A 26263-nucleotide genomic window follows, 5' to 3' on the forward strand; every position below is an offset into this window, starting at 1 on the left:
GCCCAGTCCCTCTACCTGGTCTCACTGGGGTTCTGACTCTCTTTAAAACTCTGATTGGAGCTTCCTCTCTTTGGGGTCCTACGGGTCACCTCTGCTGTGGGAACGGTAGGCAGAGTCAGCACTACCTGCCCCAAGGACATGACCTTCTCATCTCCAGGCTCACTGACGGCCATGGGAGGGCACCCACACACGTCTGTGCCCCCAGGGAAAGGCTGTTTGTCCTTGACAGGCCCCTCTGCACAAGGTGAGCAGTCGAGAGAGCCACACAACGCCCCCTGCTTCCTGGACTCCAGCGTACCTCACAGTTTGCTGACCCCGGAAGTACTGCTGGATGGTCAGGGCAGCTTGTCTTTCTCGGAGGAATTTTTTTCTCTGGAGCCAGCCACGGATGTGCTTTTGTATCACAACACAACTCCGCCTGAGCTTATCCAGTCGGAGCTTCTCTAAATAGGCTACTTGTCCTGCTCTGAAGAAAATTTTGGTTTTACCAAACTGGTACTGATTAGAATCCTGGAAGAGAAAAATGATAGAATCAGAAATAAAATCTTTCAGAGTTTCTATAGTATTTGGAAAAGATGTTTAGAGAGTCAAAGATGCCAAAACATTGTTATTTTGACGCATCTGTTCCTTGACACAAAGCAGAAAAATTCTGATCATGACCTCGGGATTTATTTTTTGAGATGTCTGTTTAAAGCCACTGGGGGAAGAAATGCACTTGAGGTTCAGGGGTCCGTCTGTGGGGTGAGAGGGGTGTGTGCATGCTCGGTGATTCTCAGTTGGGCCATTCCTATGTGGTTTCTACAAGAGAGCAGGGCCTGGAAAGGTCTGGTTTCTGTCTTCACTTCGGTTTGTCTTCACCACCCCCTTTCCTGGCCATGGTACCTCTGTCCCCACTTCCTTCCCGTCACCACTCACTGCTGCAGCAATGGCCCAAATGGACACGGAGTGCCCTGTCTGGGATCCTCCTGGGCTAGAGACATCTCAGCTGACCGTGTCAATTAGCCAGGCCCATCGAAGCTCTTAGACTGTGGGAGGACAACATAGGATAGAGGACTCAGAGGGGGGCCGGGGTTCGAGTCTGGGTCCCTAACGGCGACTCCTACTCTCAGGAGATGATGCCCCCGTGAGTGTGTCTGCTCTGACCTCAGCACACAAATGCTCGGGGCATATTTTCTCCCTTTGACATTCGTGACAACACAGTCCTGAGACAGGCAGGTAGGGAAACACATTCGGGAGATGGGCATCTCAGTAAGAGCCCATCATTCCAGGAGCTGAGTGAGACTGACCTGGATGAGCCTCTGTAAAACCACTTTGCACACCTCCTTTTTATCGCTGAACGAAAGCTCCTGTTTGGTCATGAGCACACCGTAGCGGCTGTAGAACTCGATGTATGTCCACCTGCAAAGTCAAAGGGGATCGAAGGAGTGTGGCAGTGAGGAGGCGTGGCACGTCTGTGGATCCCGCTGCTAATGGGCTGGGGGGTGAAGTCAGTTCTGGGATGATGGCACTGACCTTTGACCTCACCCTGACACACCTGTGTGCTCCCCCAGCTGTATTTCTGCTAACACTCTGCCCCAACAATTGTGCCCTCCTCCCCCTTCGGCTCCCTCTCCCAGGAGCAGTGGGGAGGCAGCAGGCAGTGTTCAGTAACCATGGAAACGGGTGACGAGCTGGTGGTGGCCCCTGTCAGACACACCGCCTGTCAGTGGCCCTCCTCTGGCCTTCGAAAAGAACAGTGGGAAATCTTGGGGGCATTTTATGCAAGTATCTGCCAGGCAGCTGCTCCCTTGGTTCTCAGCAGACCTGCAGCTGGGCATTTCCCCCCCAAACAAGGAGTGACAACGAACCTGGAAGGGTAGCTCTGGGCACTAATGCGAATCGTCTCTAAAACACCACAGGCTCGCAGCTGCTGAACTATCCTTTTGGAGTCGAACCTGAAAGAAGACGAGTGTTAGGAGATGTGTTAAGCCGTTGGGACTGACAAATGTGCCCAGGAGCAGTGCAGCAGAGCCGCCTGGACGATGTGCCCTGGGGAGCAGGCCCGGCCTCTGCGATCCCTGCGATCCCCACCCCGGGCACCCAGCAGCTACTCCACAGATCCCCGTCAGAGGGGAAATGAAAACAGCAGCTCCGCAAGACTTCTGGAAGCTGACTGAGTTCGGGGAGCAAGGAGCGATGGATTCTGACGTTGGAAAGAGGGAGAAGGCCTTGTGGGGAAAGGGCCTTGGTTCGGCTTCGCGAGACAACCAGAGTAGAGGAAACGTTCCCACTTGCCTTGTCCAAGTGCCCATTTGATGCTAGAATTCCCTTGGCGGGACACCCTCCAGCTGGGGTCTGAGCGTCTGGTGCCCACAGACACATTTGCCACCTCCACGGACGGTGCACGCCCCTCGGACACCTGTCAGCTCTAGTCAGCTCAAAGACACTCTGCAACGTCCGCTCCCGAGCCTGGGGTTTGCCCACGGGCTGCAGAGAGCAAGTCTCCCATCTCATGCCATGTTTGAGGGCGACACCTCTGTTCCTCTACCACCTTTCTTTCAAAAAACAAATGTTCTTTTTTACTGAGGTGTAACTGACAGGAAGCATCACAGTAGCCTGAGGTGTACAGCACAGTGACTCGGTGTTCGTATGTATTGTGAAACAGTCACATAAGTGAGAGCACACCCATCGCCGTAGTTACAGCAGTTTCTTTCCTGTGAGGAGGACTTTTAAGATCTACTCTCTTGGCAACTTTCAAACACACAATAAAGTATTATTAACCATAGTCACCGTGCTGTACCCGAAGTCTTCTTATAATCAAGGAAATGCTCTGGCTCCCTCAGTCGCATAGACTTCAGTTGTGGACTATTCTTTCAAAGCTAGCCCCTTTGCTTCCTCCTGGAGACAAGATGGTTTAGCCTCTGTAGAGGGGTTGTGCTGTCTAACAGTGTGTGTGAAGGATGGGGTTGTTCTGAATCGTTAAAAAACCCAGAAATAGTAAAGTGCAAGGGAATTATAAGCAAATTCTCCAGCATCACGACAGACACGACCTCCTCGGTGTTCTCCCTCTGCTGCATTGGAACACTCACTCGAAGGGTAATTTCTCATCGTTCGGCTTGATGCATCGGACATAGTGGGGTGTGGTCGCATTGAGGGTTTCCATGAGCAGATACAGAGAGCTGCGAAACTAGGAAACAAGGTCAGAGAATAAGTGTCATGCTGCAATTTGATGCTTAGGTCAAGGCCAAAAAAAAAAAAATAGGCGGCCCAACCTTGGTAAATTAAGAAGGAGAAACGTTAACCTCATGCATAAACATCTACTATGAAAACTTTCAAACCATGACTGTGATTATTAGCATGTCCTATGTTCTGGACAGAATGCTGCTCTAGCCTCTTCTTCCAAAATAGCAGGGAACTTTGTAAATCACGTTATTGTGTGAACACGTGGTTTGCTCAGGTGTGTGCAGCCTTGCAGGCTGAGGTATAACGATGGTGAACTGTGGCTTTTCTTTGCACTTACACGTATAGTAGACAGGAAGCAGCTCAGTGCCCACGTCCGGGCCTGGAACGTGGGCCCAACCGCTGCCTGGCTCCCTGTAGGGCCTGGCCCACGCCCCTGGCCCCCTTGCCCTCAGATACTTTCTGGGTACCTTGCTTCCCACTGTGGTCCGGAACTGCTTGTTGTTTGGCTTGATGACTGGCTTTGCAGATTTCACTGTGATCGCCGAACTGAAAGGGGAAGGAGGAACTGGATTTTCTTGAAAAAAATTGGCACAGAGATGGAACTGGAAGGAACAGAAAGGATTTCAGTGTCCAAAGGTGTTACTCTCAGTCGTCAGCTGATTCAAACCATGTAAATGGTCACAATGAGCTCATGTAAAGTGAGATTAGTAATCTCGATCAGTCTCTACAGCCAAATCTGAATCCCATGAGAGGACTTCCCTCCCTTGGGATGACGCATGGCTTCTTTCCAGGAGTATGAGCAGAGAGGAAATCCCAGCGAATGTCTGTGTGGGTATGTGGGTCTGTATGCTGTTTCTACATCTGGAATCTCCTCCCTCCTCCCTCACATTTTCATCCCTGCACATCTAAACTCTACCCACTATTCGAGGTTCTAGCTCCACTCCCTTTACTTGCTTAGATTAAGGTTTTTTTTTTTTTAAAGGTAAAAAAAAATTTGTGCCCTGACTAAAGTAATTCCAATTTCTTTTAAATAAGATAATCTTCTAAGATACTCATTACTTTCTACCATGCATCAATTATTTCTTTAAAGTGTCTTATCGGGGCGCCTGGGTGGCACAGCGGTTAAGCGTCTGCCTTCGGCTCAGGGCGTGATCCCGGCGTTATGGGATCGAGCCCCACATCAGGCTCCTCCACTGGGAGCCTGCTTCTTCCTCTCCCACTCCCCCTGCTTGTGTTTCCTCTCTCGCTGGCTGTCTCTATCTCTGTAGAATAAATAAAATCTTAAAAAAATAAAGTGTCTTATCTTCTTAGAACGAAACTCACTTTTTTTCTCTTTTAAATCAGACTTTGACCATCTCCTTTGGAGGAAAGTCCCTGCCTAACACATCCTTGTATGCTCCCGCCGTGAAACCACTGGGTCTGAATGTCCCGCACCTTTGACAGCCTTTGTGCTGAGCACAGGGGCCCATCTGTGCCTTCCCGTGATCCGCATCCACTTCTAGAATGGACCCCAGGGTATGCTTGGGGGTGAGTAAACAATTGGTGAATTAAATCAGCTAATTTTGTACACAAGATGCAGGTCATTTCCACACTGAATTCTCTAACATAAACCAGTTTTAATAACTGAAGGTGTCATGCCTGTGACTTGTTTATGATTGTTAGGGGAGGTGTCACGCTCATTTGGGGAACTGTCAAAATACCTGAATATCAACAAAGGACTGGGGATCTTTTAAAAGAAGAAAAATAAATACGATCTAACCAAATATTCCCAAAATGAAGCCTCGTGTATGCAATATTCTTATTCTCAAATGTTAATACGGAAATGTTCGAAGAGGAAAAGAAAAATCCAGAAGTCCTTCCTTTGGTGACACTACTCCTCATATCGAAATGTGGATTTGAGGAGCTTGCACGTGGGAGCCGGCACCCCTTTCCCAGATCACCTTCTCTCTATCTGGCCCTGGTTTCCTTTGGGCGCTTACTACTACCTGCCATTGCTACTTATGTGGTTAGGGTATGTTACTCCCTGAAGAACGTGAGCTCCACCAGGACAAGAACCCTGACTGCCTTGTTCACTGCTGTATCTGGAATCGGGGCACATGGTAGGTACTATATAAATATTTATGAGTGAGGGGGCGCCTGGGTGGCGCAGTCGTTAAGCGTCTGCCTTCGGCTCAGGGCGTGATCCCGGCGTTATGGGATTGAGCCCCACGTCAGGCTCTTCCGCTGGAAGCCTGCTTCTTCCTCTCCCACTCCCCCTGCTTGTGTTCCCTTTCTCGCTGGCTGTCTCTCTGTCAAATAAATAAATAAAATCTTTAAAAATAAAAATAAATATTTATGCGTGAATGAATCAAATGTAAACTGTGGTCCTGTAACTGGTTATATATTACCTATCCTTCTTCGCTGGCATCTGCACATTTGATTTCTGATTTTGTGTCTAGTGGATATTTATTTGGATGCTTTCAGAAGCTTGATACATATTTTAGTCCCAATTCCAAAACAGTTCTTTTTTTCTACGTCTGAGCTACAGTTTGCCACTGCAAGACAGTACACACACCCGCACACTTCTTACTCTTTCCTGGTACACATCTACGTCCATGTCAAAGTTACATAACAAATAACATTCATTACTCTCTTAGAACCTTACAAACCTTGCTCGCTCTCATGATTTCAACCAGCATGTCATAGACGGTGTCTCTGTTCTTCTCAAGGAAACCTTCACATTTATATTCTACCTATGCAGAGAAAGGATTTAATTATTTCCAAAGAAACAAAAGCAGACGACATCCAAGTACCACGGAGTTTTTCTTTTTCCTTTTTAACAACGATTAATGAAGGGGCTAAAAAGGCAATCCTCTAAAAAGAGGTTCGGTTTCTGTTTATCACCCAAAACCATTTATATAAAACTTTGGAAACGGGGAATATGTCATTGGAGGGAAAGAGCCAGGCCCTCCCACTGCCTGGATTTCTCACTAGTCACTGATCACACTGTATTCACCTGTCGGTTCCCTCTAGCCACAGGTGACCAGTCAGTCCCTGCAACGTGTGCAGTTAATACACACAGGTCCACAAAGAACTGGCTTGGTGTTCACTCTGCCTTTGAAGCCACCAGGAGGAGAAAAATAGCTCAGTGTTGTCCTTTGAGCTCAAACAGAAATATTTTCCTAAAGCAGCATTAATATAGTAGGAAGGAAAGAAAGACTGACCATTTGACCACAAAGTTTTCAAGGGCCACCAAAGCCCTTAGAGTCAGGTTAGAGTGGGTACCTGCCTGCCCTGCTTCAGTCTGGCTTAGAGAAACTCCATGTGGCCCTTTCTGATCCACAAGGCTTCTTGAATCCTTCAGATAACGTATCCAGGGTGGTTGCTTAAACATTTAAACCCCAACAGTTTATGCCTCTGGGTTACACAGTTTATTATGTGATACATATTTTTCACAAATTAGAAAATATGTTTTAAAACACAAATTTTAATAACTGTGCAGAAACAGGCTTTTGGGGATGCTGGAATCTGGGGACAGAGAGGGTGTTCACGGACCCCTGAGCAAGTACTCTGCTTTGTCCCCCTAAGTGAGGCAGTGTCCTTGCTGGGCAGAGTTTGGGTTAAGAACCAGGAATACTGGCTGTGTGCAAACACTCCCTTGTGAATGAAGATCTTGGACTGCTGTTTAAATTCTTCCGGGCTGGTGGTGTGAACCACTGGCTTAAATGGACAAAGGTGTGACAATGTAATAAGACCGTCTGTGGGGACAGTGTCGCAGGTGCTCTGTTGGGAGCTCTGGGGACCGTGGGATGATGCGCTCACTTGCTGTCTCTCAGCACAGCCGTCTCACTTTCAAAACGACTGTATTTCCCTGGCTAATTAAACCAGGAACCTAAGCTAACCCTAGTGTATGTGGTTTCTTCCCGCCAACCTGCAATCCACCCAAAATGCTGCTTTTAAGAGGGACTTCTTGGAAGTGCCAGGGGCGAGAGAATTAAAGGTGCAGAAACCAAGTACTATGAAGAGGGATGTACTTCAAAGTACATCCCATATATATCTGATACCTCCCCCGCTTTTTCTCCTTTCCTCCAGCTGTGGAATTGCAAAAGACAACCACTGGAAAATACAACCTGAGGCATTTCATTTCATACGCGTCTCCTCAGGAATCGAAAATGCGACCCGGTTTGTACAGTGCTCCGCTAGGCCACAAAGTCACTACGACTTTCCGGCTCGTTGTCCCCTGCCCTATCCTCACAGTCACACTGAGCACGCTCTGACCCCCAGCACTAGCACTGCTCCCACGGTCCCCAGGCACTGGCCAGGCCCCAGGAGTAACACCCAACTGGCGAATGCTCCGAGGGCGGGAGTTTCCTTAGGGAAGGAAAACAAGATGAGAACATATGTTTATGGCAAGTGGTTATGGTGATTTTTCTTTTTTTCCCCCTATTTCCTAAGATTTCTGTAATGTAATTTAAAAATAACCTTTTCTTTTTATTAAAGTAATATGTTTCATAAAAAATAGATCCATAAAGAAGAAAACAAAGATTTAGAAAATGCAACATCTTGAGCCAGCCTATGTTACCACTGTAACATAGAAATAGAAAACCTCAAAAAAAAAGATATAGCTTTCATTAGAGAAAACAATTATGCTGTCTTGAGTATAACAATTTCATAGAGGAAATAAACTGATAAGAGACTAATAAATTCCCAGGAAATCCAAAATCGAAATGAGATCCACTAGCCACATGTTTATCTTTAAAGCACGACAGCTGAAGCTCGTATTTTGTGACAAAAACAAATTAAAAATTGTTAAACATGCGTGCCTGTCTCCTGCATCACAGCCATGCACCGAGCATGACGTGAACCCAGCCAGCGAAGTCCCCGGCCTGCCCCCCGCACCTCGGAAGCGTCTCCGCTCCAGCAGACAGCAGCGCCCCAGACCTCACTGTACCTTGTCAGCAAAGTGCTGGATGATAAAGGAGGTATTTGACATTCTGGGTTTTTCAAACAAAGAGTTCCTGTTGACAAAATTATTATACAGCTTTTGAAGCCAGTTTTCATCAGTCCCATGTGGTAACTGCAAGAGAAAAGCAAAACAAATAGTAAGAAAACTGGAGGGGAGAGATTAATAGGGGCACAGAAAAGTACTGATTCTCACAAACCAAGGTGAGCGGACGCCTCAGAGTGAGCTGCTACACCTGTGGCTTCCGCTCGAGGCACACGTCTGTCCTTGATCCTAACAACCTTCACAGCGCCATTTATACAGACCTATCGATGTCCTTTTAGAAACATACAATGTTATAAATGAGAAGGAAATGGACATAGAATATAACTCGAGAATGAAGAAATTTATTTTTGCAAAATTGGCAGTATTCCTATTTTTTCTTCCCAAAGAAGTCTAAAGGTTCAGGGGAAAAAATAACATAGATTTCATTACATGAATGTGACTTTTATTCTTGGTTGAATGGGAAAAGACTAGCACCTAAATGTAATCCTCCCCACCTCATCCCCACCTCAGAAAAATCATTTCTTTCGTTTTACAGCCTATTTAATAACTACTTCCTCAAAAAAACTAGTTGTAAAACTTGTTCTTGATACTGGTGATATGGAAGTGATCAGTGATATTCGGCCCAAACTCTGAATTTAATCCCCCATTGTGTCCAAATGACTCCTCTAGGCTTCTTTGTGACAATGGTTGCCTAGCCAACGCCCTCACTAGATCTTTCCAGAATGCTTAGCCCTGCTGCCAGCCCTTTAATCTTGTATTTCCTGCAGGGGCTGAAACCCAGGTGGTACCAGAGAGGAGAATCCGTGAGAAAAGGTGTGGAATTGAGAATTTCAGGGAGAAAAGGCCAGTTAGTTTTTAACATTATATATGTTTTTTGAAATAAATCTCTGGAAAGGAAACTAAATAGGTGTTTAAAAATCATAATACAATGTTAATTTTTTAATTAATTAATTTTATTTTAAGCCACTAAGCTTTGGAATACTTTTTTTTTTTTTTAAAGATTTTATCTATTTATTCGACAGAGATAGAGACAGCCAGCGAGAGAGGGAACACAAGCAGGGGGAGTGGGAGAGGAAGAAGCAGGCTCCCAGCGGTAGAGCCTGATGTGGGGCTCGATCCCACAACGCCGGGATCACGCCCTGAGCCGAAGGCAGACGCCTAACGACCGAGCCACCCAGGCACCCCTGGAATAGTTTAATTTTTATTTTAAAATCAGCTCGTGAACATGCAGTACAATATTGGTTTCTGGAGTAGAACTCAGTGATTCATCACTTACACACAACACCCCATAATACAATCTTCAAACCAAAAGAACGAGTACTGTCTTGGGGATTATTTGTCCCTGTGGCCCCATGAGGGACACTGCTAGGTTGGCCCACCGTAAAAGTGCTCTTCCTAGAGGGAAATAATAACAGGAGAACTAAAGACCTCTTCTCTTGAATTGTGTGATGTTGATTTTTCAGCTACACCTCCCAATGGATGACTCACAAGAATGAGGAAATAAAACTCAATTCTTGTTAGTCATTAACAAGTGGTGTGAGGTCATCTGCTATTTTCACGTCCATTCCAAATATGCCTAGGACAGCCTCAAAGGGCTCCTCCTTGCTGGACATGACCAGAGAGGTTGTGCATGGTACCCGGTGGTGGGTTACACATGATGAGGGTGAGAGGCTCAGCTGGCCCTCTGGGGTTCCTGCCATGGACTGCTGTCCCAGCATTAGCGTCCAACCATTTGAGTAACACGTCAGGAATTTACATGTATACCCCCCCCCAATCCAGCTTGTAATATGCTTATCTGTTACTATGCAGAAGTTGAACAAAAAAAAATTTTTAAGTTACCAAGCATTCTTCATCCAGTAACTCCAAAATACCCATTTTTGCTTCAATCAGGTCAATAACTGGTTGGTTGTCATAAAAATCTATCAGAGTCCAAGGGATATCTTCCTTCATATATTCTTCTTGTTCAAGTTTAAAGACATGCTGGAAATCCAGAAGTTAGTAGAGAAAATAAAACAGAACATTATAGTGTGCTTCCAAAGTCCAGGACATAAGCCCTTGGAAAACACAGATACCTGACTGGTTTGCAACGTTTAGCAAAGACCCTGAGGTGCAGGCTACCGTCGTTACGCAGGACGGATGCTGCAGAGCTCCTAATGTGCTCCTCCCCGCTGGTCTGAGTGGGCCCCCACACCCTCTTGCCTCCAACACCACGCATACTCAGGGTGGCCCTGCAACCTCTCCCTGCTCACAGCACTGCCACTAGCCAAGACAGATGCAGCCTCTCTGGCTGGGTGCGAGCCAGCCTGCCCGAGAATGCCGCCGTGGGGCCGGCGTGAGAAGCCAACAACATGGAGAACTTCGTTCACTAATTGTTCAGCCCCTAAGGGTATCAGGGAGGCTTCCCAGAGGACTGGCTTGAGCTCATCCCTGCTGCAAGTGGGGGGAGGGGAGAGGCAGCGAAAAGAAAGCCTCCCACAGAAGAATCCCTGTGCCCGCACGGAAGCCCAATAGGAGGTTGAGAAACATGGCTCTCATAGAGGCCAGAGAGAGCACAGTAGTGATGGGGGCTGAGGGGAATGCAAAGGATGGCGGGGTGACTTCGTGTGAATTACGCAGCGTATCTACCGGGAATAAACTTTACTTCTAGTTATTAAGTGCTAAACTTCAGGGAATCCTTGAGAATGCTAACAAAACATACATTTGCAGTGGGATGAAATTTAATGTTATACATGGATTAAGTCCAAAGTGAGGAAAAGGAAAGAAAAGAAACATTTACCATTCAATGTTAGGTCTACTCCTCAGAACAATATTAGGCAGGCAGATACCAGTGACCCATTTTTCCCAAAGAGGAAACTGAGGCTCTGAACCTAAGGTCCCAGAGGAAGAAGGTGGGAGAGCAGAGATTCAAACCCAGTTCACTTGGGGCAAAAGTCCATGCTCTCTATGATGTCATACTACTTCAGGAGTTGTTTGGGAGAAGCTCAATTTCAAAAGACAAGAATTTGTCAGGCTAAGAAGGGATGGGGAAAGGACAGGAGCAGGTGGGCTATGGCACAGAGGCTTGCAAGGCCATGGGGCCTTCAGGAAACTCAATCATTTGGTCCGGCTGCACAGAGGGTCTGTGACCGAGTTGGGCAGGTGATGGACTGCCGCTGCGCAGCTGGCCAGGGGGCTAAAATAGGATGAACTAGGACAGGAAGGTGTGATTTCAAGACAGGGCCACAAGGTGGTGCAGTGAGCCAGCATGGGGCTCGGGCACCATGCTAGCGATCGGAGGAGAGACCTGTTGGCGCACACACAGGGCTGAGAACCAGTTTCAAGAAAGCAGAAAAGTCACCTACCAGGTTAAACTGCTGTTGCAGCTTCTCGTTAGCGTAATTGATGCAGAACTGTTCAAAGCTGTTCACATCAAAGGTTTCAAAACTGAAATATGGTTTAAACAAGTTAAAACATACTTGCGGGGCATACACATTTGTTTAGAGATAAGTATTTTTTGACAAACTTCACAGTTTAAAAGTTTGCTGCTTTCATCAAGTTTTAAATATGCCCCAAAGCTTCTGGTTTTAATATCCCGGCAGTTGCTAAATCATTTGCAGGCTGCCAGAGGCCGGCGTTCGCACAGGCTGGGCAGAGGCCGCCGCATTTGCTTCACACAACGGCACCCAGACTCCATCACCCTCTTTGTCGGTGAGGACACACGGCTCTGAGGTTAAGAAGCGCGCCTGAGGTCCCACAGCTCGTGTCAGACTCAGCTGCGAGCCGGCCTGCCATACCTGTGCTTTGGGGAAAGGCAAGGCTGTCTCCTGTGCTCCCACTCTGCTGAAGGGAGAGGCGGCACAGTTCTGCCTCCCCAGGGCCTGGTATCTGAGTTCTTGGAGGACAAGGGCAAGGTCATTTAAGAGCCCGCAGCCCACCAGACCCCATCACGTCTATTTTCAGACTTTGAACACTTATCTCTGGAGCTGTAAACTCAAGACCTGGGAGGAGGCGGGCGGGACAGAAACCGGAAAGGGGCTGGAGACAACAGGGCAGGGAGCCCTGGGGCAAGGCAGCCGTCAGCGCGGGGCTGAATGTGAGACGGCCCCATTCGCAAGAGGAGCTGCAAATCTGGACTCGGACGTGAATTCTCTCACTCTGGAAGACACGGTGTGGGCTGAACAGAACGCAGCACGGCCTTCTGCCTCCCAGCTGAACGCTCTGGCCTGGCAGGGGGGAAGCTGAGCACTGCAGGTCTCAGGGTGGATGCTCTCGACCTCACTTAACCCTAACATCGCCCTAGGTGCCGGACCATCACACCTGAGCGACAGAGGCCAGCAGCAGCAAGTGGGGCCAGATGCGTAATTTGACCCCAGCTCTTGGTGGGGGGTGGGGGGCTCCAAAGCCTTGGCTCTTATTTGCTCTAATTCTGAGTGGTTCCACCAGCTCCAGCCACAGGGACTGAGCGTTGCACTTGACTGAGCCAGGTTGGCTCAGGTTAGAATTCGAGGGCAGGGTAAGGGCCTGGATTGTGCTCTGGACAGCTCCAGGGTGACTCAAAGCAAGAGCAGAGCCCACACAGCTCAGGCCGGGGGAGAGTCCAAAGGGCCTCCTCATGCTCCACAGCCCACAGCCAGGGCCAAAGGCGAGGCTTTCTAGAATATCAAATATCAATGATTATCTACCTGTCCTTTTACACGCTCCCTCACCCAAAAATGGGCTCTCAGATCTAAAGTTCAAAACCCATGGAAAGACCTCAATCTATGACCTAAAATGCCAGAAGCACATTAGCTATGACAACATTTCACAGGTGAATGAGGCTTATGGTTCCGAAGATGCCTCCACAATTTAGTCCATTTGATCTTCCTAATAACCCCTGCAAGAGAGGCCCCAGCTTACAGAGGCAGAAACCAAAGTTTGGAGAAGTCTTAGGACTTTCTCAGGGCCACCCAGCTGGTGCTGCAGTGCTCCCTCCCAGGGTCCTGACCCCCGGCCCCACTCTGGGTCCAGAGCACGTAGATGCCTGACTGGCTGGGGAACCACAAGTCTTCGTGTTGTTCTGAGCAGAAACCTCAAGGCTCACGGCTTTGGCTGTCATCACTTTCAGGGCTGGTAACTTTTCCTTTGAGGCTGATGTATTTCCAGACCAAACTGAGCCCAGCTCTCTCAAGAGTTGCCTGGAGGGCCTGAGCAAGGGCCCATCACAGGAGCACCCGCTGGGGAAAGGTGTGAAAGGATTCGCCCCAGGCAGCAGCCCTGTTACTCAGAGAAGAGCTTCTTTTCTTAGAGGGTACCATTAATTCACGGATGGCAGCAAGCATGCTACTTTTATTATCTCTGAAGTGGATTTTAATGTTAAAATTTTAAGGTAAGATATACTTTAACACGTTCTTATAAATTTACAGTTCCTGTCTCAGGTGTGTTCACGTAACCAAAACCTCAGATTCCTTATTTCAGTGGTCTGCAGGCATCTGACTCCTGCCTGCCATTCTCCTCACTCCCTGCGGCTTGTTAGCTGCCCTCCTCTCTCCCCCAGCCCCTGTTAACCTCCAGCCCACCCACCTGCTCATTTGCTTATTCCCATCACAAGAAGCTTCCCAATCTCTAATTACCTGCCTGCCTTCTCCCCTAAAATTTAAGTCCCGAGAGGGCAGGGGCCATGTACCTATTCTGTTCCCCAGTCACACCCCTCACATGCCTGGCACTTAAATATGTGTTGGATGAATGGAATCATCTATCCTTAAAGGATTATTTATTTTTAAGACACTTAAACACGCAGAAAAGAACAGAATACTATAGCAATCACGTAATTCTACCACCATAAAAGAGATCATTGTTAAACGAGACTATTTCTTTTGAAAAGTCTACTGAGATTCTTAGCGGCTGCTCAAATCCTCTTTGCAGCACAAGGCAAGGTAAATCACTCACTGGACTAGCCCCGTAGTGTGTCAGCATATTAGAACTGTTGACATACGCTATTAATTGGGAGTCACATACATTAACTCAGAATCTAAACTAAACAAAGTACCTCCCTTGAGGCACTGTCTTGCATTACACAGCTATGGGAAAGCTGAGTCTCTGCACCTGGGTAAAAGTTCAACAGCATCACCATGGCCCATCTGTTTCCTCCGTCCCCCAGCAGGCTGGGGTGGGGGCGCCCAGAGCCGGCTCTCTCCTCTGTATGGGGAGGGAGGTCGGGCTGCTGCTCACGGGGCGTGGGGGAACACTCCCCAAGCCAGGGAGGACACTCTGTGATGCCTTGAACGCAATGAGCTGCCCTCTCCCCCACCCCTGAGAAACCAGGACCAGCCCCGGTCCCAGGAGGGGCGAGGTGTTCGGCATTTGAGGCCAGTTGTTGACAGACAAATGCCTAAGTGCCAACAGCCCTCACAGCCTGCCTCCACACTGGCTTGTCCTCACTCACTCACACTCTAGGGACCCTTCAAGCACCTGGGGCATGTGTTTGGCCTTGGATTTAGAAAAGGAGGACCGGGCAAAGAGGAGGAAGAGCAACTCCAGTCTGGTGGGAACTTCACCCCCAACGGTATTAGAACAGCTGGAGAAGGGCTGGCGTCCCCGAATAGGATTCCAGGGTGTGCGAGGCTGTCTGCTCAAAGGCCTGGCTTTGAGTCTACCTCTGACCCTGTGAGCGTGGGCAAGGTGCCAGACCTCTGGGCCTGTCATTTCGCCCCTTTGAAATGGAAAAGGTGTGTCAGGGCTCCACACCTCACGGGGCCTCTGCAGGGAAACAGACATGGCTCTCTCACCAGCAGAGCAACCGAGGACACATTTCTGCGTGTAAGCCTTCGTTGTTTCCCCGGTTTGAGAAGTCAGTGAGCAAGTGCGTGGTGACCAGCCAGCACGGTAGCCAGCATGCGGTAAGCTCTCGGTGCTGGCCACTATTAATTCAGCGTTTACGTAATACGCTCTAAATAAAACACACTGTAGCCTAGGGGACTGTACTTAACATCGACACATGCAAACGTAGAGAACGCTATCCTTCTGGATCATGTGAAACACAAAAAAGATACCAGAACAAAATGATCTAAAAATAATGGGCATTTGACATTTAAATGAGGAAAGACAGGCTCACAGAAGAGAATCTTACCCATAAATGTCCAAAACACCAATAAAAGTGTGCTGCTTGCCTGAAAACTGCAACGCTTGGTTAATTCTCTCCACAATGAAGTCGAACAGGTGAGCGTAGATCTTTTTGGCCAGTGCATCCCTGGCGTTGACCGCCTGGGGCCTGGTCATGGGCTTCACCACTGTCTCGGAGGTTGTGACGATTTTGCGATTGCACAGCCACTGAGCAACTTTGCGACTCTCCAGGCCCAGGAGCTCACAGAACACCTTCAGGTGCCTGTTGTCCTCCTTCAAACACAAGCACAAGCCCCATCAGGGCCGTCTGGCCATCTAACCCAACACCAGCCCACCCTGCCGGGACCCCTGGGCCTCCATCTGGGCCTGTGCCAGGGACGAGGGTGAGCTGGCATGAGAAAGACCGGGCCTAACAAGAGAGAGGCAGGCCTGGAAGGACAGCAGGAGGGCCACAGCGGCATGGAGCCCGCATCAAGGTACTGCTGTGGTGATGCCCGGCAGTCCTGGGTTGCGCCCCACCCAGGTTTTCATTCTGGTCAAAAAATGTCCACAGTGACGAAGGCCAGGGAAACAATCCTCCCCTTCCTGTACATACAGATACGGCCTCAAGGCCCCTCTCTTCCCTTCGCAACATGCCCAGACCACCTGTCCCTACCTGTGTGGTCAGGGTTTACCTGGATGGTCTAGCCCCGAGGTACCTAGATGTCACTGTCAGAGAACCTGACAATGGGGCTCCTTTAACAGAGCTGTCTTCTCAGCTGAGAGGAGAAATGTGGAAGACTTTTCCTGGACACACAAGTGAATCCTGCTTCTCTCCCAGCTGGGGCACGAGAGCTGCCTCATTGGTCAGAGACAAGGAAAGGTCTGTTTCTGCTTGTCTTCAGCCAGCATGGACAAGGAGTCCTTGTTACCTGGCAAGGACATGTGACCCCTGAGACTGAGCACTACCAATCCCCTTTGGCAAGGGAACTTCCCGGCAGGCTTATCTGTAGAGATCATCACAGGCAATGGGAAAACCACGTAGCTGCACTTAAAAAAGCATCAGATTACAGTGGAACAAACAATCTAGAAAGTCTGCAGCCTCCTTGCTGCCCACCCACACCCCTTTGACCAACATCGCAGTAACACAAAGCTTGTATTCACCTGCCTGACCTCCTCACTGGGGAACAGACTGGCAGAGCCATGGGTTTTCTTCCTTCTAAGAAGGCACTAAACCACCTGAGTCAAAAACATTCAGCTACAGGTGCTGCTGCAGGCGGAAAGGAAAGGGACAGGAATTCTTAAAAAGATGACTTCCTCCAGATTGGGTCTGCCCAGCATTTCAAGTTTCTGATGCAAATGAATGGTATGTATGTTCCAAAGATAGGACCACTAATTATAGAACTGGTAATTTGCTATGAAGATTCTACATCTTTTTCAGAGATTTTGTCCCCTCAGATTGATAGACAAAGGATTTTTAATCTATCAATTTTAACTCCTTCTCCAAAATACTACCTTCATAACAAACTTCATGGAACAGAGATCAACGCAAGGGCATTTGTTGGGTGGATATCACACCTTCAGTCTATGGAGTTTGGGAAGAACAAGGGCAGAAGCCCATTTCTCGGAGGTAAATGAGAAGGCACGGAGGGAGCACCACCACCACATGCACACCAGACACCTACCCAGGCCTACCATCCCCTCTCCCAGAACCTCCCAGTCCTGTGTTGACTGACTAACTCAGTGAGGGCTGGACCCCAGGGCGATGGGACGGTCACTTAGTGTGAGAGCTTGAGGAGAGGGAGAGGAATTACTTCCTGGTCACAGGACAACAGGACTGAAGCACTGAGCCAAAAACCACACGTTCCATCCACTGTTTGGCCCTCTCTCCCCTAAACGGCAGGTACCAGAGAGCTGAGAAATGACCAGGGTACCAAACTATCAGCTGTTCCCATGACTTTTGGGGGGGGGGACAGGAAAATAGACATTGTTATATTATGAACTGAACACTTCCTCCCAAAATTTATATGTTGAAGAGCTAGGCTCCAATGTGATGGTATTTGGAGTGGGGCCTTTGGGAGGTCATTGGCTTTAGATGAGGTCATGAGGGTGGGGCCCTCACGATGGGATTAGTGCCCTTGTAAGAAGAGGAAGAGACCAGAGCTCTCTGTGTCCCTCTCTCTGCCGTGAGGACCCAGCAAGCAGGCGGCTGTCTGCAAGCCAGGAAGAGAGCCCTCACCAAGAGCTCAACCATGCTGCACCGTGACCTCGGACTTCCAGCCTCCAGGACTGGGAAAGGATAAGCCACCAGCCTGCGGCATTTTGTTACGGCCGCGGGAGTCGACAAGATAGACATATATACCCAAAGCTTTAAAGGTCAGGCGACCTTGCAGTTCACAGAAGCATGTTTTACCGTGTGTTGTTTTCTTCTTTATGTGGGTATTTGTGAGAAGAACCAAACACATGTCCCTACTAAGGACCACTTCTCATAATTTTGTCGAAGAGACACACACATAAACTTACCCTGTGTTTGTTAAATAAAGAAATCTGTCACAGAACTTACATGAGAATAAATTTCCAGAGAGAAAGTCAGCACTACTGGTGCTAGATGTGGGCAAGTGTCAGGTGGTGGGAGGTGTCCCTTCTGCTCCAAATATCCAGTGTGCTGAGGGTCCTACATGACTTGCACCCTCTTCCCCCGCCACCCCCCCCCCACATTTTCTGACCTCATCTACCACCCCTTCTTTTACTCACTCCTCTTTGGATATACTTTTTTTTTTTTTAACATTTTGTCAAATAATAGCTCCTGCCTGAGGGCCTGTGTACTTGCTGTCCCTTTTGCCTTGAATGTTCTTTCCCCCAGAACAGGCACAATTCACTTGCTCATCTTCAGGGCCTCTGCCCACCACCACCATACGAGCAAGGCTTTCTCTGAATGCTCTACACAAAATGCACAGCCCCTCTGCACCCCGACTCTGCTTCACGTTCCTTGCTCATGGCCATCACCAGCCACCAGAGCCTGTAATTGGTGATCATGTCTCCTCCCCTCCACTTCCTACCCCCAGATCATAAACCCCACGGAGGGCTTTTGCTTGGTTTTGTTCACTGCTGTTTCTCTGGCGCCTGCCAACAGGGCTTGGCATGTAACAGGTACTTGGTAAAAATTTACTGAATTAAAGAAAAACACAGAGAGAATGCATTTCCCCCTCCTCTACTGTTGCAAGGGGAAGAAGTTTGACTCTTTAAAAACTACCCATGGAAATCCTTGCTTCCTTGCTTCTGACAACTGGTCTCTCCAGCAGGCCCAATGTGCCTGGGGCTAAAATGCAGAAGCAGAGTACCCATGAGATGCTCTACTGGTGACCCTCCGAACACAGGAAGGGGAAACAAAGCGGTGTCTTACACTGACTGTGGACCTCTCGTGGCCCATCGCTGTGATCTGCACATTGCCCAGATGTAAGATGGCTGCTAGGATCTTAAAAACATCCATCTGAAAATCCTCCTTGAAACCTGAAAAAACAAATTTCCGAATTAGGATTACTGCATTTCTTCCCTGACTTAATCACTAGTAGGCTAAGCACCCGAATTCTTTCAAGACACTCCAGTACCATCACTGCCGAGCTGGGACAGGAACGTGCAGTGGCCCCCAGAGAGCATCTGGTTCCCCGTTCTTGCCAGTTTGACTTGCAAGGACACAAGATGTGAATTCGACAGCCCACGAGGTCTCCCCTTTTGCCATCGCTGCTAGAAGCGCAACACAAAACTTCGTATCCAAATAACCATTTCATGTTTGGTTCCTCAGAAAATCAGCTCCCACTTATTCTATGTGATGTGCTTCCTCTATTTTTACAGTGTTTTTTTTTTTTTTCTTTTTCTTTTTGGTTCACAAGTTCTTTGAATTCTTCTTGTGGTGGGGTGCTGGGTAGATTCCATTTGCCCCTGCAGCTCTGCATGCTGCCCTCTGCCCCAGGGGACTGAATTGTCTTCATCAAGGCGGTGGGCTCTCATGCCCTCCCGCCTCTGGTTGGGTGTGACCAGTGAGGAGCCTGGCAGGAGATCAGAGATCCGGAGGACAGAAGTACTGGAGGGGTCATCCCCGTTTGTCTCCCTGCAAAGTTGTCTCAGCTTGTCAGTGTTGCCAAGTGACAGGTCACTGCTCCTGGTCTGGTGCTGACTTTCCCCAACCCTCCTTTCTGGCTCCAGTAATACCCCTATGCCCAAACGGGAAAGAGCAGTGAAGAGCTCTGCTGTTGACCCCGGCTCCCTACTCCTCCCTATAGCTCCCCCAGACCTGCCCCCACCTCTGTAGTTGGTCCCTTCATAGATAAACTCCTTCTCTCCTAATTTAAATGCGCCCCGTAGTTCCCACTGGGACCCTGACTGCTGTAGGTAGCATACAGATTATGAATACATAACATACTTAGTCACCACGGAGCTGTGGCACATTTCCTGGAGCCAAAAGAAACCTAACTAGGATCTTAAACACATCCATCTGAAAATCCTCCTTGAAACCTGAAAAAACAAATTTCCAAACTAGGAAGGACTCTGTGTCTAACACCCGTAAATCACAACGGAGGACCTGCCGGTTGTGAGCAGGGCTTTGCTAGGTCAGGCCCACAGAGCAGGAGCGTGGTGGGTGGGGGTAGGCGCCGAGTGGCGCCATGACGCCGCGGGGCATCGAGGAGCGCGGAGACATACTCAGAGGGTGGGCGGGCTCATTCGTGCCGGCGTCCACGCGCCCTGGTCTGCGTGGGAAGGGCCGCGGTCATGGACACCGGTGACCCCCCCGCCCGCCCCAGCAAAAAGCAGCCGGCCCTAAATGCTGAGTAAGGGCTGCCACGGCCGCCCTCGGCTTCTCACTTGGGAATACGTGGGTTCTTTCAGTAGCAGCTAGGTCATGTTCTTAAATAATTTAAGAACCTAGAGAGTCTTCTCTCCTTCAAAGATTAAACAAAATCAAAGTTGCAAAAGATTTCAAATCAAAAATGTATGCAAGACTCCAGCTCCGCCCGAGTCCAGGCATTTGCTGTCTTCCCATTTGGAGCTAACATCGCCCTTTGAAGGACAGACGCCTCTCACGGAAATCGCCCCCCCCCCCCCCTTCCCAGGATGTCAGCATGATAACCAGCAGGTAAGTGAGGAGGAAAATCTGTGGTTGGGCATTCCTACTCACCGCGTGATCAACCTATAACTAAATCACTTAACCATGCCAGGCCTTCCAGAAGCCACGAAAGTGAAGTCACTCCAAAGCAATGATGTGAAAGAGAGAACTTAAAGTGTTAGTGGAATAACTCTCTTTAGTGAGACAAGGTCATGCCAAAGCATTGCTGGCCCGAGTTTGATTTCAGTGAGAAGCACAATGGTCAAGTACCTTGAGCCTGAGGTCCAAGCTAGGAGTGACTCCTTCCAGGGTGTTCTTTCTGTGAGACATTAAATGGCCAGGCAAGGATCAAAGGGTGAATTAAATGAGAGTCAGCAGAACAAAGGAAAGGAGCTTTTGGTCAAAACGCATCCCCTTCTGCCTCCTTGGGGGATAATTCCATGACTAGCTAAGGTGTCCCAGGAGCACAAACAGAAGGTAAATCAAATGGAACTCTGTGCCAGACACTGTCCCCAGTAGTCTCCACATGTCATCTCACCTAATGCTTACAACAACCATATGAAGTAAGCGCCATTATGGTTCCCATTTTATGGGGGGAGAAACTGAGGTATAGAAGGGTTAGGTCACCCTGGGCATGTCATATCTAGCAGTTTAATGCCAACCACCACTGCAATATGTGAAAGGACCCGTGGAGTTCTGAAGCCATCCTAGCTTCACCACTCTGTGTGCAAACATGGAGGCCCCCTAAAAAGCCCATGCCAAGCAAAGAAATTGGAGCAGAATCCAGAGGTCCATTTACTGGGCATGTGGGGATATGGATTTGCATACTGAGCTAGAAGGCCTTGACACTAATTTCTCTATACTAACTCCATCACAAACCACTATGATGGACAAATCAACCAAGTCTTATTTAACAATTACATTTTTAAAAAGGGTGTTCTGCCCTAATACGTAATAAGCCTACATACAATTCAAGTTAGATGGTCTCCCCTTGAGATCTCCATCTAAGAAGAGGACACTGAGGGGTGCCTGGGTGGCTCAGTCGTTGGGCATCTGCCTTCAGCTCAGGTCATGATCTCTGGGATTGAGCCCCACATCAGGCTCCCTGGGATTGAGCCCAAGTTGGGCTGTCTGCTCAGTGGGGAATCTGCTTCTCCCTCTCCCTCTGCCCTCCACCCCCCAGCTTGTGTGGGCTCTCTCTCTCTCAAATAAATAAATAAAATCTTAAAAAAAAGAAAAGAAAAGAAAGAGAATACTTAGACACAAATAAGAGAACACAGCCAGTGGGACAAGCAGTATACCACATTCTCTCACTGTTAGGAGAAGCACTATTGTTTAGAACTATCTGAGGTGATGGAAATATTCTGTATTTCTGCTGTCCAATATGGTGGCTATTTGAAACACGTGCTTATGAGCGCTTGAAATGTGACTTATGCAACTGAGAAACTGGATTTTTAAGGTTATTTCATTTTAATGAAAATGAAACACAAACCGTCACTTGTGGCCGGTGGCTACTGTGTTGGATGGCACAGGTTTAAAGACCATGAAATCAACACACAGAATGAGGTCACAGGATGATGGCAATCTCAAAGTCACAGTGAAGTCACCCTGGTTCCTTTCCACAATAGTAAATGGACCTCTGCAGTCTGCTCAAATTTCTTTTCCTGGCCTGCCTCATCGGGGGACCTCCATGAGCATACACACAGGGCCCGAAGCGAAGACGGCTTTAAGTCCATCCATGAATCTTCACATATTGTAAGAAAATTTGAAGGAACCTGTCAACTACGCTCACTCTATCATCTAGGACAAAGGGCAGCAAATATTTTCTTGTTAGGCTTTGTAGGCTGTATAGCCTACATTACAATTACTCAACTCTGCCACTGTCGTATGAAAACAGCCATAGACCGTACTTAAACAAATGAGTGTGTTTATGTTCCAATAAAACTTTATTTACAAAAACAGGCAGCAATCTGCTGACCTGTGGTCTAGGACATTTTTTGGTGATTCATGCAGTGAAGTCATGTTTTCATTAAATGTATACTGATCTCTCATATTGATACAGCATGCCATAGCTCATAAACCACTTTATTTTTTTAAATTTATTTATTTGAGAAGGGAGGATGTGTGCATGCGTGTGGGGAGAGGGGCAGAGGGAGAGGGAGAGAGAATCCTCAAGCAGACTCCCTGCTGAACATGGACCCTGACATGGGGCTCAATTCCATGACCCTGAGATCATGATCTGAGCTGAAATCAAGAGTCCCCTGCTCAACTGACTGAGCCACCCAGGCACCCCCATAAACCACTTTAGACATTATCTCTTAATCCTCACCACATCCCTAATAGCTATGGGGGGGGGGCTACTCTCCAAATATGGCCCCCAGTGCACCCCCTCCCAGGGTTCATGCCCTGTGCAGTTCCCTCATCATGAGTTATACATGGGGTTGAGCTTTTGACCATTAGCTCATGGTGGTGGTGATGCTGCGTTACTTCTGAGGCTGGTTCGTAAAAAGTCTTACAGATCCACCTAAGCCCATGTAACTGGCTCTGGGGGAAGCTAGCGACAATGTGCCACAGTCCCTTTACCCTGAGACCAGTGTGTTGTCAGGAAGTCCATGTGGAGAGAGAGATGCCCGCCCAGCCCCCAGTACTTCTAACCATACCAACCCATGAGAGAAAGAAGGCCTTCAGAGAGGATGGGACCCCGACCACCATCACAGAAGAATCTCCAAGTGAGAAGTCTCCAGCTGAGCTCAGTGACCCCAGAATCACCAAAGATAATAATAATTTGTCATTTTAGGCCATTAGGATTTGGGGAAACAGCAATAGATAATTGGAACAACTGAATATTTTCATTACTATCCCAGTAATCAAATGGGGAAACTGATGCTCAGAGAAAACAACTGACCTATGGAAGACCACGGACTGATCTTATGATACTGGGGGGGAAAAACTGGAGCAAATACATGACAATTGACAATTTACTACTAAATTGTAAGATCTAATGGCTAAGACACAGGCAATCAGAGGAGAGTTCCCCAGGCTAGCATCTTTAAGTAACAGGCTTGATAGAATGTAAGCAGAGCAGATTCCATCATACTTGGCATTCTGCCCACCAAAGAGAGGGGAGGATGGCCCCAACCTCTTTCTGCCCACCCACTTCACACAGCACAGTGGGCAGCCAACACCATTAATAGCCACAAGAGGCGGGGCGCCTGGGTGGCACAGCGGTTAAGCGTCTGCCTTCGGCTCAGGGCGTGATCCCGGCGTTCCGGGATCGAGCCCCACATTGGGCTCCTCCACTGGGAGCCTGCTTCTTCCTCTCCCACTCCCCCTGCTTGTGTTCCCTCTCTCGCTGGCTGTCTCTCTCTCTCTCTGTCGAATAAATAAATAAAAATCTTAAAAAAAAAAATAGCCACAAGAGGCAGGAGACTGTTTTACTCTAGTTCCCCACAAACCTTTGGGGGCATTGTCAAAACATCTAGGCCAGGGATGCAAGGTTGGGCCAGGTGAGGCAAGCCACGTGCCAGGGGCCGACCCTGCATTTGCGCCACCCTGAGAGTGAGCTGCTGAATGCCTCCTTCAAGTTCATGCCCTAGTCGCCTCTCTCACCTCACCCCAGTCCTGGCCTGGCTGGTGTGGACATTTGTGAAAATGATCTAATTTGTGTGAGACCATGAAAAAAACTGCTGCTGCTGATCTCTAAAGATTAGGAAAGGTTTCATGGAGAAGGGACAGTTTTGCCGAATGGATAGCTAGGGCTTGGACAATAGGGAACAGAGACTCAGGGCAGGCAGTCATACTTAGCAAGCACTTGCTACGTGCTCAGTCGGGTACCAGGGGCTTTCACATACATTTCCTTACCAGTTATTATGAGAGCCCTGTGGGTAAGGAATATGGCCAGTCTATAGATCGGGAAACTGAGTCTCGGAAACGGCAACCTCCTTAGAGTCCTGCCAATTAGGTTTTGAATGTTTATTTGACCCCAAAGCCTACTCTATTTCCCCTTATATCATTTTGGTGTGAGGTGAAATATTATAGAGGCAGGAGGGAGTGTCAGAGGGGAGAGATGGGACGGAGGACAGGGTATATGGATCAAGGTCCCACTGGGGCCTGCCAGAGCTAGGCTGCCTGACCCCTCTTCATACATGGTGTTCCTTCTCAGTAGAGCACATTATAAAAAGATACAATTATGACTTTAACTATTTTAAGAAAATGGTAATCTGTACCCAAAGTACTCTCATTATTATAAACTGTTTAAATTGCCCTTCTCCTTAAAGTGGTTTGCAAGGGTGGCTCAGTGGTTAAGCATCCGACTCTCGACCTCGGCTCAGGTCTTGATCTCCGGGTCATGAGTTCTAGCCCTCTGGGCTCCAGACCCAGCGTGGAGCCTACTTTAAAAAAAAAAAAAAAAAAAAGAGCAAGCCAGCAATTTGGAAGGGGCAGGATCAGATGGTAATTCTGCTTAGGAAACCAACCAGTTTTCATTCTCAATTATCCAAATGTTTCATTCTCAATTATCCAGCAGAGTAATCTTGCCTATTACTCTGATATATTTAACCTCAAATTCTTTGCCTTTTACATTTAAATATAGTCATCCAAACCACAACAATGAAAATAACTTGGTGAAACAAGTATTTTCTATAAATGTAAAAATACTCTGTGGTCTCACACTGATCAGAAGCTTTGACAATTACGTGTTAATGTCTACACTAATACACTATGGGAAAGTAGATGATAATTTTTATCAATGCCATTTGGTAGTCACTTCCCAAACATGAGCTCCATGTGGGAAAAACAAGCTAGAGAAATACCAAGCAATGCAAGATTTTGTTTTCTGTATAAAAATGTGGTAAGAGGGGCGCCTGCGTGGCTCAGGTGGTTAAGCGTCTGACTCTTGATTTCAGCTCAGGTCATGATATCAGATCATGGGGTCGAGCCCCATGTGAGGCTCCATGCTCAGCGGGCAGTCTGCTTGGGATTCTCTTCTTCTGCCTCTCCTCCTTCCCCCACCTCTGGCCCCACCCTTCCATTTGTGCTCTCTCTCGTTCTCTCTCTCCTTCCTTCTAGCTCTCTCTCTAAAAAAAAAAAAAAAGAAAGAAAGAAAGAAAGAAAGAAAGAAAGAAAGAAAGAAAGAAAGAAAAAGAAAGTGAGACTCCTCCATTCCGCTATCATAAAATGGGGGAAATACCAGTGTTTACCCTACAAAGTGCTTGTAAATTAAACAAGCTAATACAGGTAATGAAGTGCTTAGGAGGGTGCCTGGTAAGTTTCGTGTAAGTGTCTGCTATTTTATCAGGCCAAGTAGGGTCCACATGACCCTCCCGGTCGGATGCACCAGTCACCTCCAAAGTCTGCCCAGCGGAGCTTGAGAGCACCCACAGGGCTGACAGCCCATGTTTCTCGCTGCAAACCAGCGAGCCTGAAGGCAAAGGAGTTAACATCTAGATCTTGTAAGGGAAAAGCACAGTCTTGACCATCTGGCCATCAAATACACTGATTGGCTCATCCTAAGATTAGAATTTATTAGGAGTCTTCAGAACACACACCTGCTGGGCTTCCCTGCTTTCATTTTTGTTGTTTTTTAAAGAGAAAATGGTTACACGTTGCATAGGGTGGTTCCACTTACCCAGCAGTGTGAAGGTCTTCCGAGTCTCCACCATGTCTGCTCTGTCATTCACACCCTCGATGACAGTACTGCCTCCCATTCTCGTGTAGTTAAATTCTTCTGCACTCCCTGAAATCAACAGATTGTTATGTCTGTGACACAGAAATTTGTACATGTTTACCAGAAGACGGGAAGCTCACATGTAATACGCTGCAGTAAGCACTTGACCCACGTTACTCCATTTATTCTTCAAAATTCTATGTGACAGACGCAGAAGCTGAGGCCCAGAAAAGTGACGTGTCATGCTCAAGGCCCCACAGCCGATATAAGGCAAGAATCTGAACACGGGCCC

General features: G+C 48.0%; 1 protein-coding gene across 2 annotated transcripts in view; it reads right to left on the reverse strand.

Moving 5' to 3' along the window:
* MYO5C (myosin VC) overlaps positions 1–26263 on the reverse strand; it is a 95810-nt gene that overhangs the window by 38240 nt on the left and 31307 nt on the right. For both annotated transcript variants that reach the window (XM_026518500.4, XM_057306337.1), the window contains exons 8-19: positions 25933–26040; positions 18609–18715; positions 15234–15499; positions 11491–11572; positions 9989–10129; positions 8093–8218; positions 5811–5894; positions 3630–3764; positions 3069–3166; positions 1848–1934; positions 1287–1398; positions 299–510 (exon numbers count right to left, since the gene is read on the reverse strand). In XM_026518500.4, the coding sequence (XP_026374285.2) occupies positions 299–510; positions 1287–1398; positions 1848–1934; positions 3069–3166; positions 3630–3764; positions 5811–5894; positions 8093–8218; positions 9989–10129; positions 11491–11572; positions 15234–15499; positions 18609–18715; positions 25933–26040 (1558 nt within the window). The remainder of the gene's footprint in view (positions 1–298; positions 511–1286; positions 1399–1847; positions 1935–3068; positions 3167–3629; positions 3765–5810; positions 5895–8092; positions 8219–9988; positions 10130–11490; positions 11573–15233; positions 15500–18608; positions 18716–25932; positions 26041–26263) is intronic.

Source organism: Ursus arctos, unplaced genomic scaffold (genome assembly GCF_023065955.2).
Source record: "Ursus arctos isolate Adak ecotype North America unplaced genomic scaffold, UrsArc2.0 scaffold_36, whole genome shotgun sequence".
Classification (NCBI taxonomy): domain Eukaryota; kingdom Metazoa; phylum Chordata; class Mammalia; order Carnivora; family Ursidae; genus Ursus; species Ursus arctos.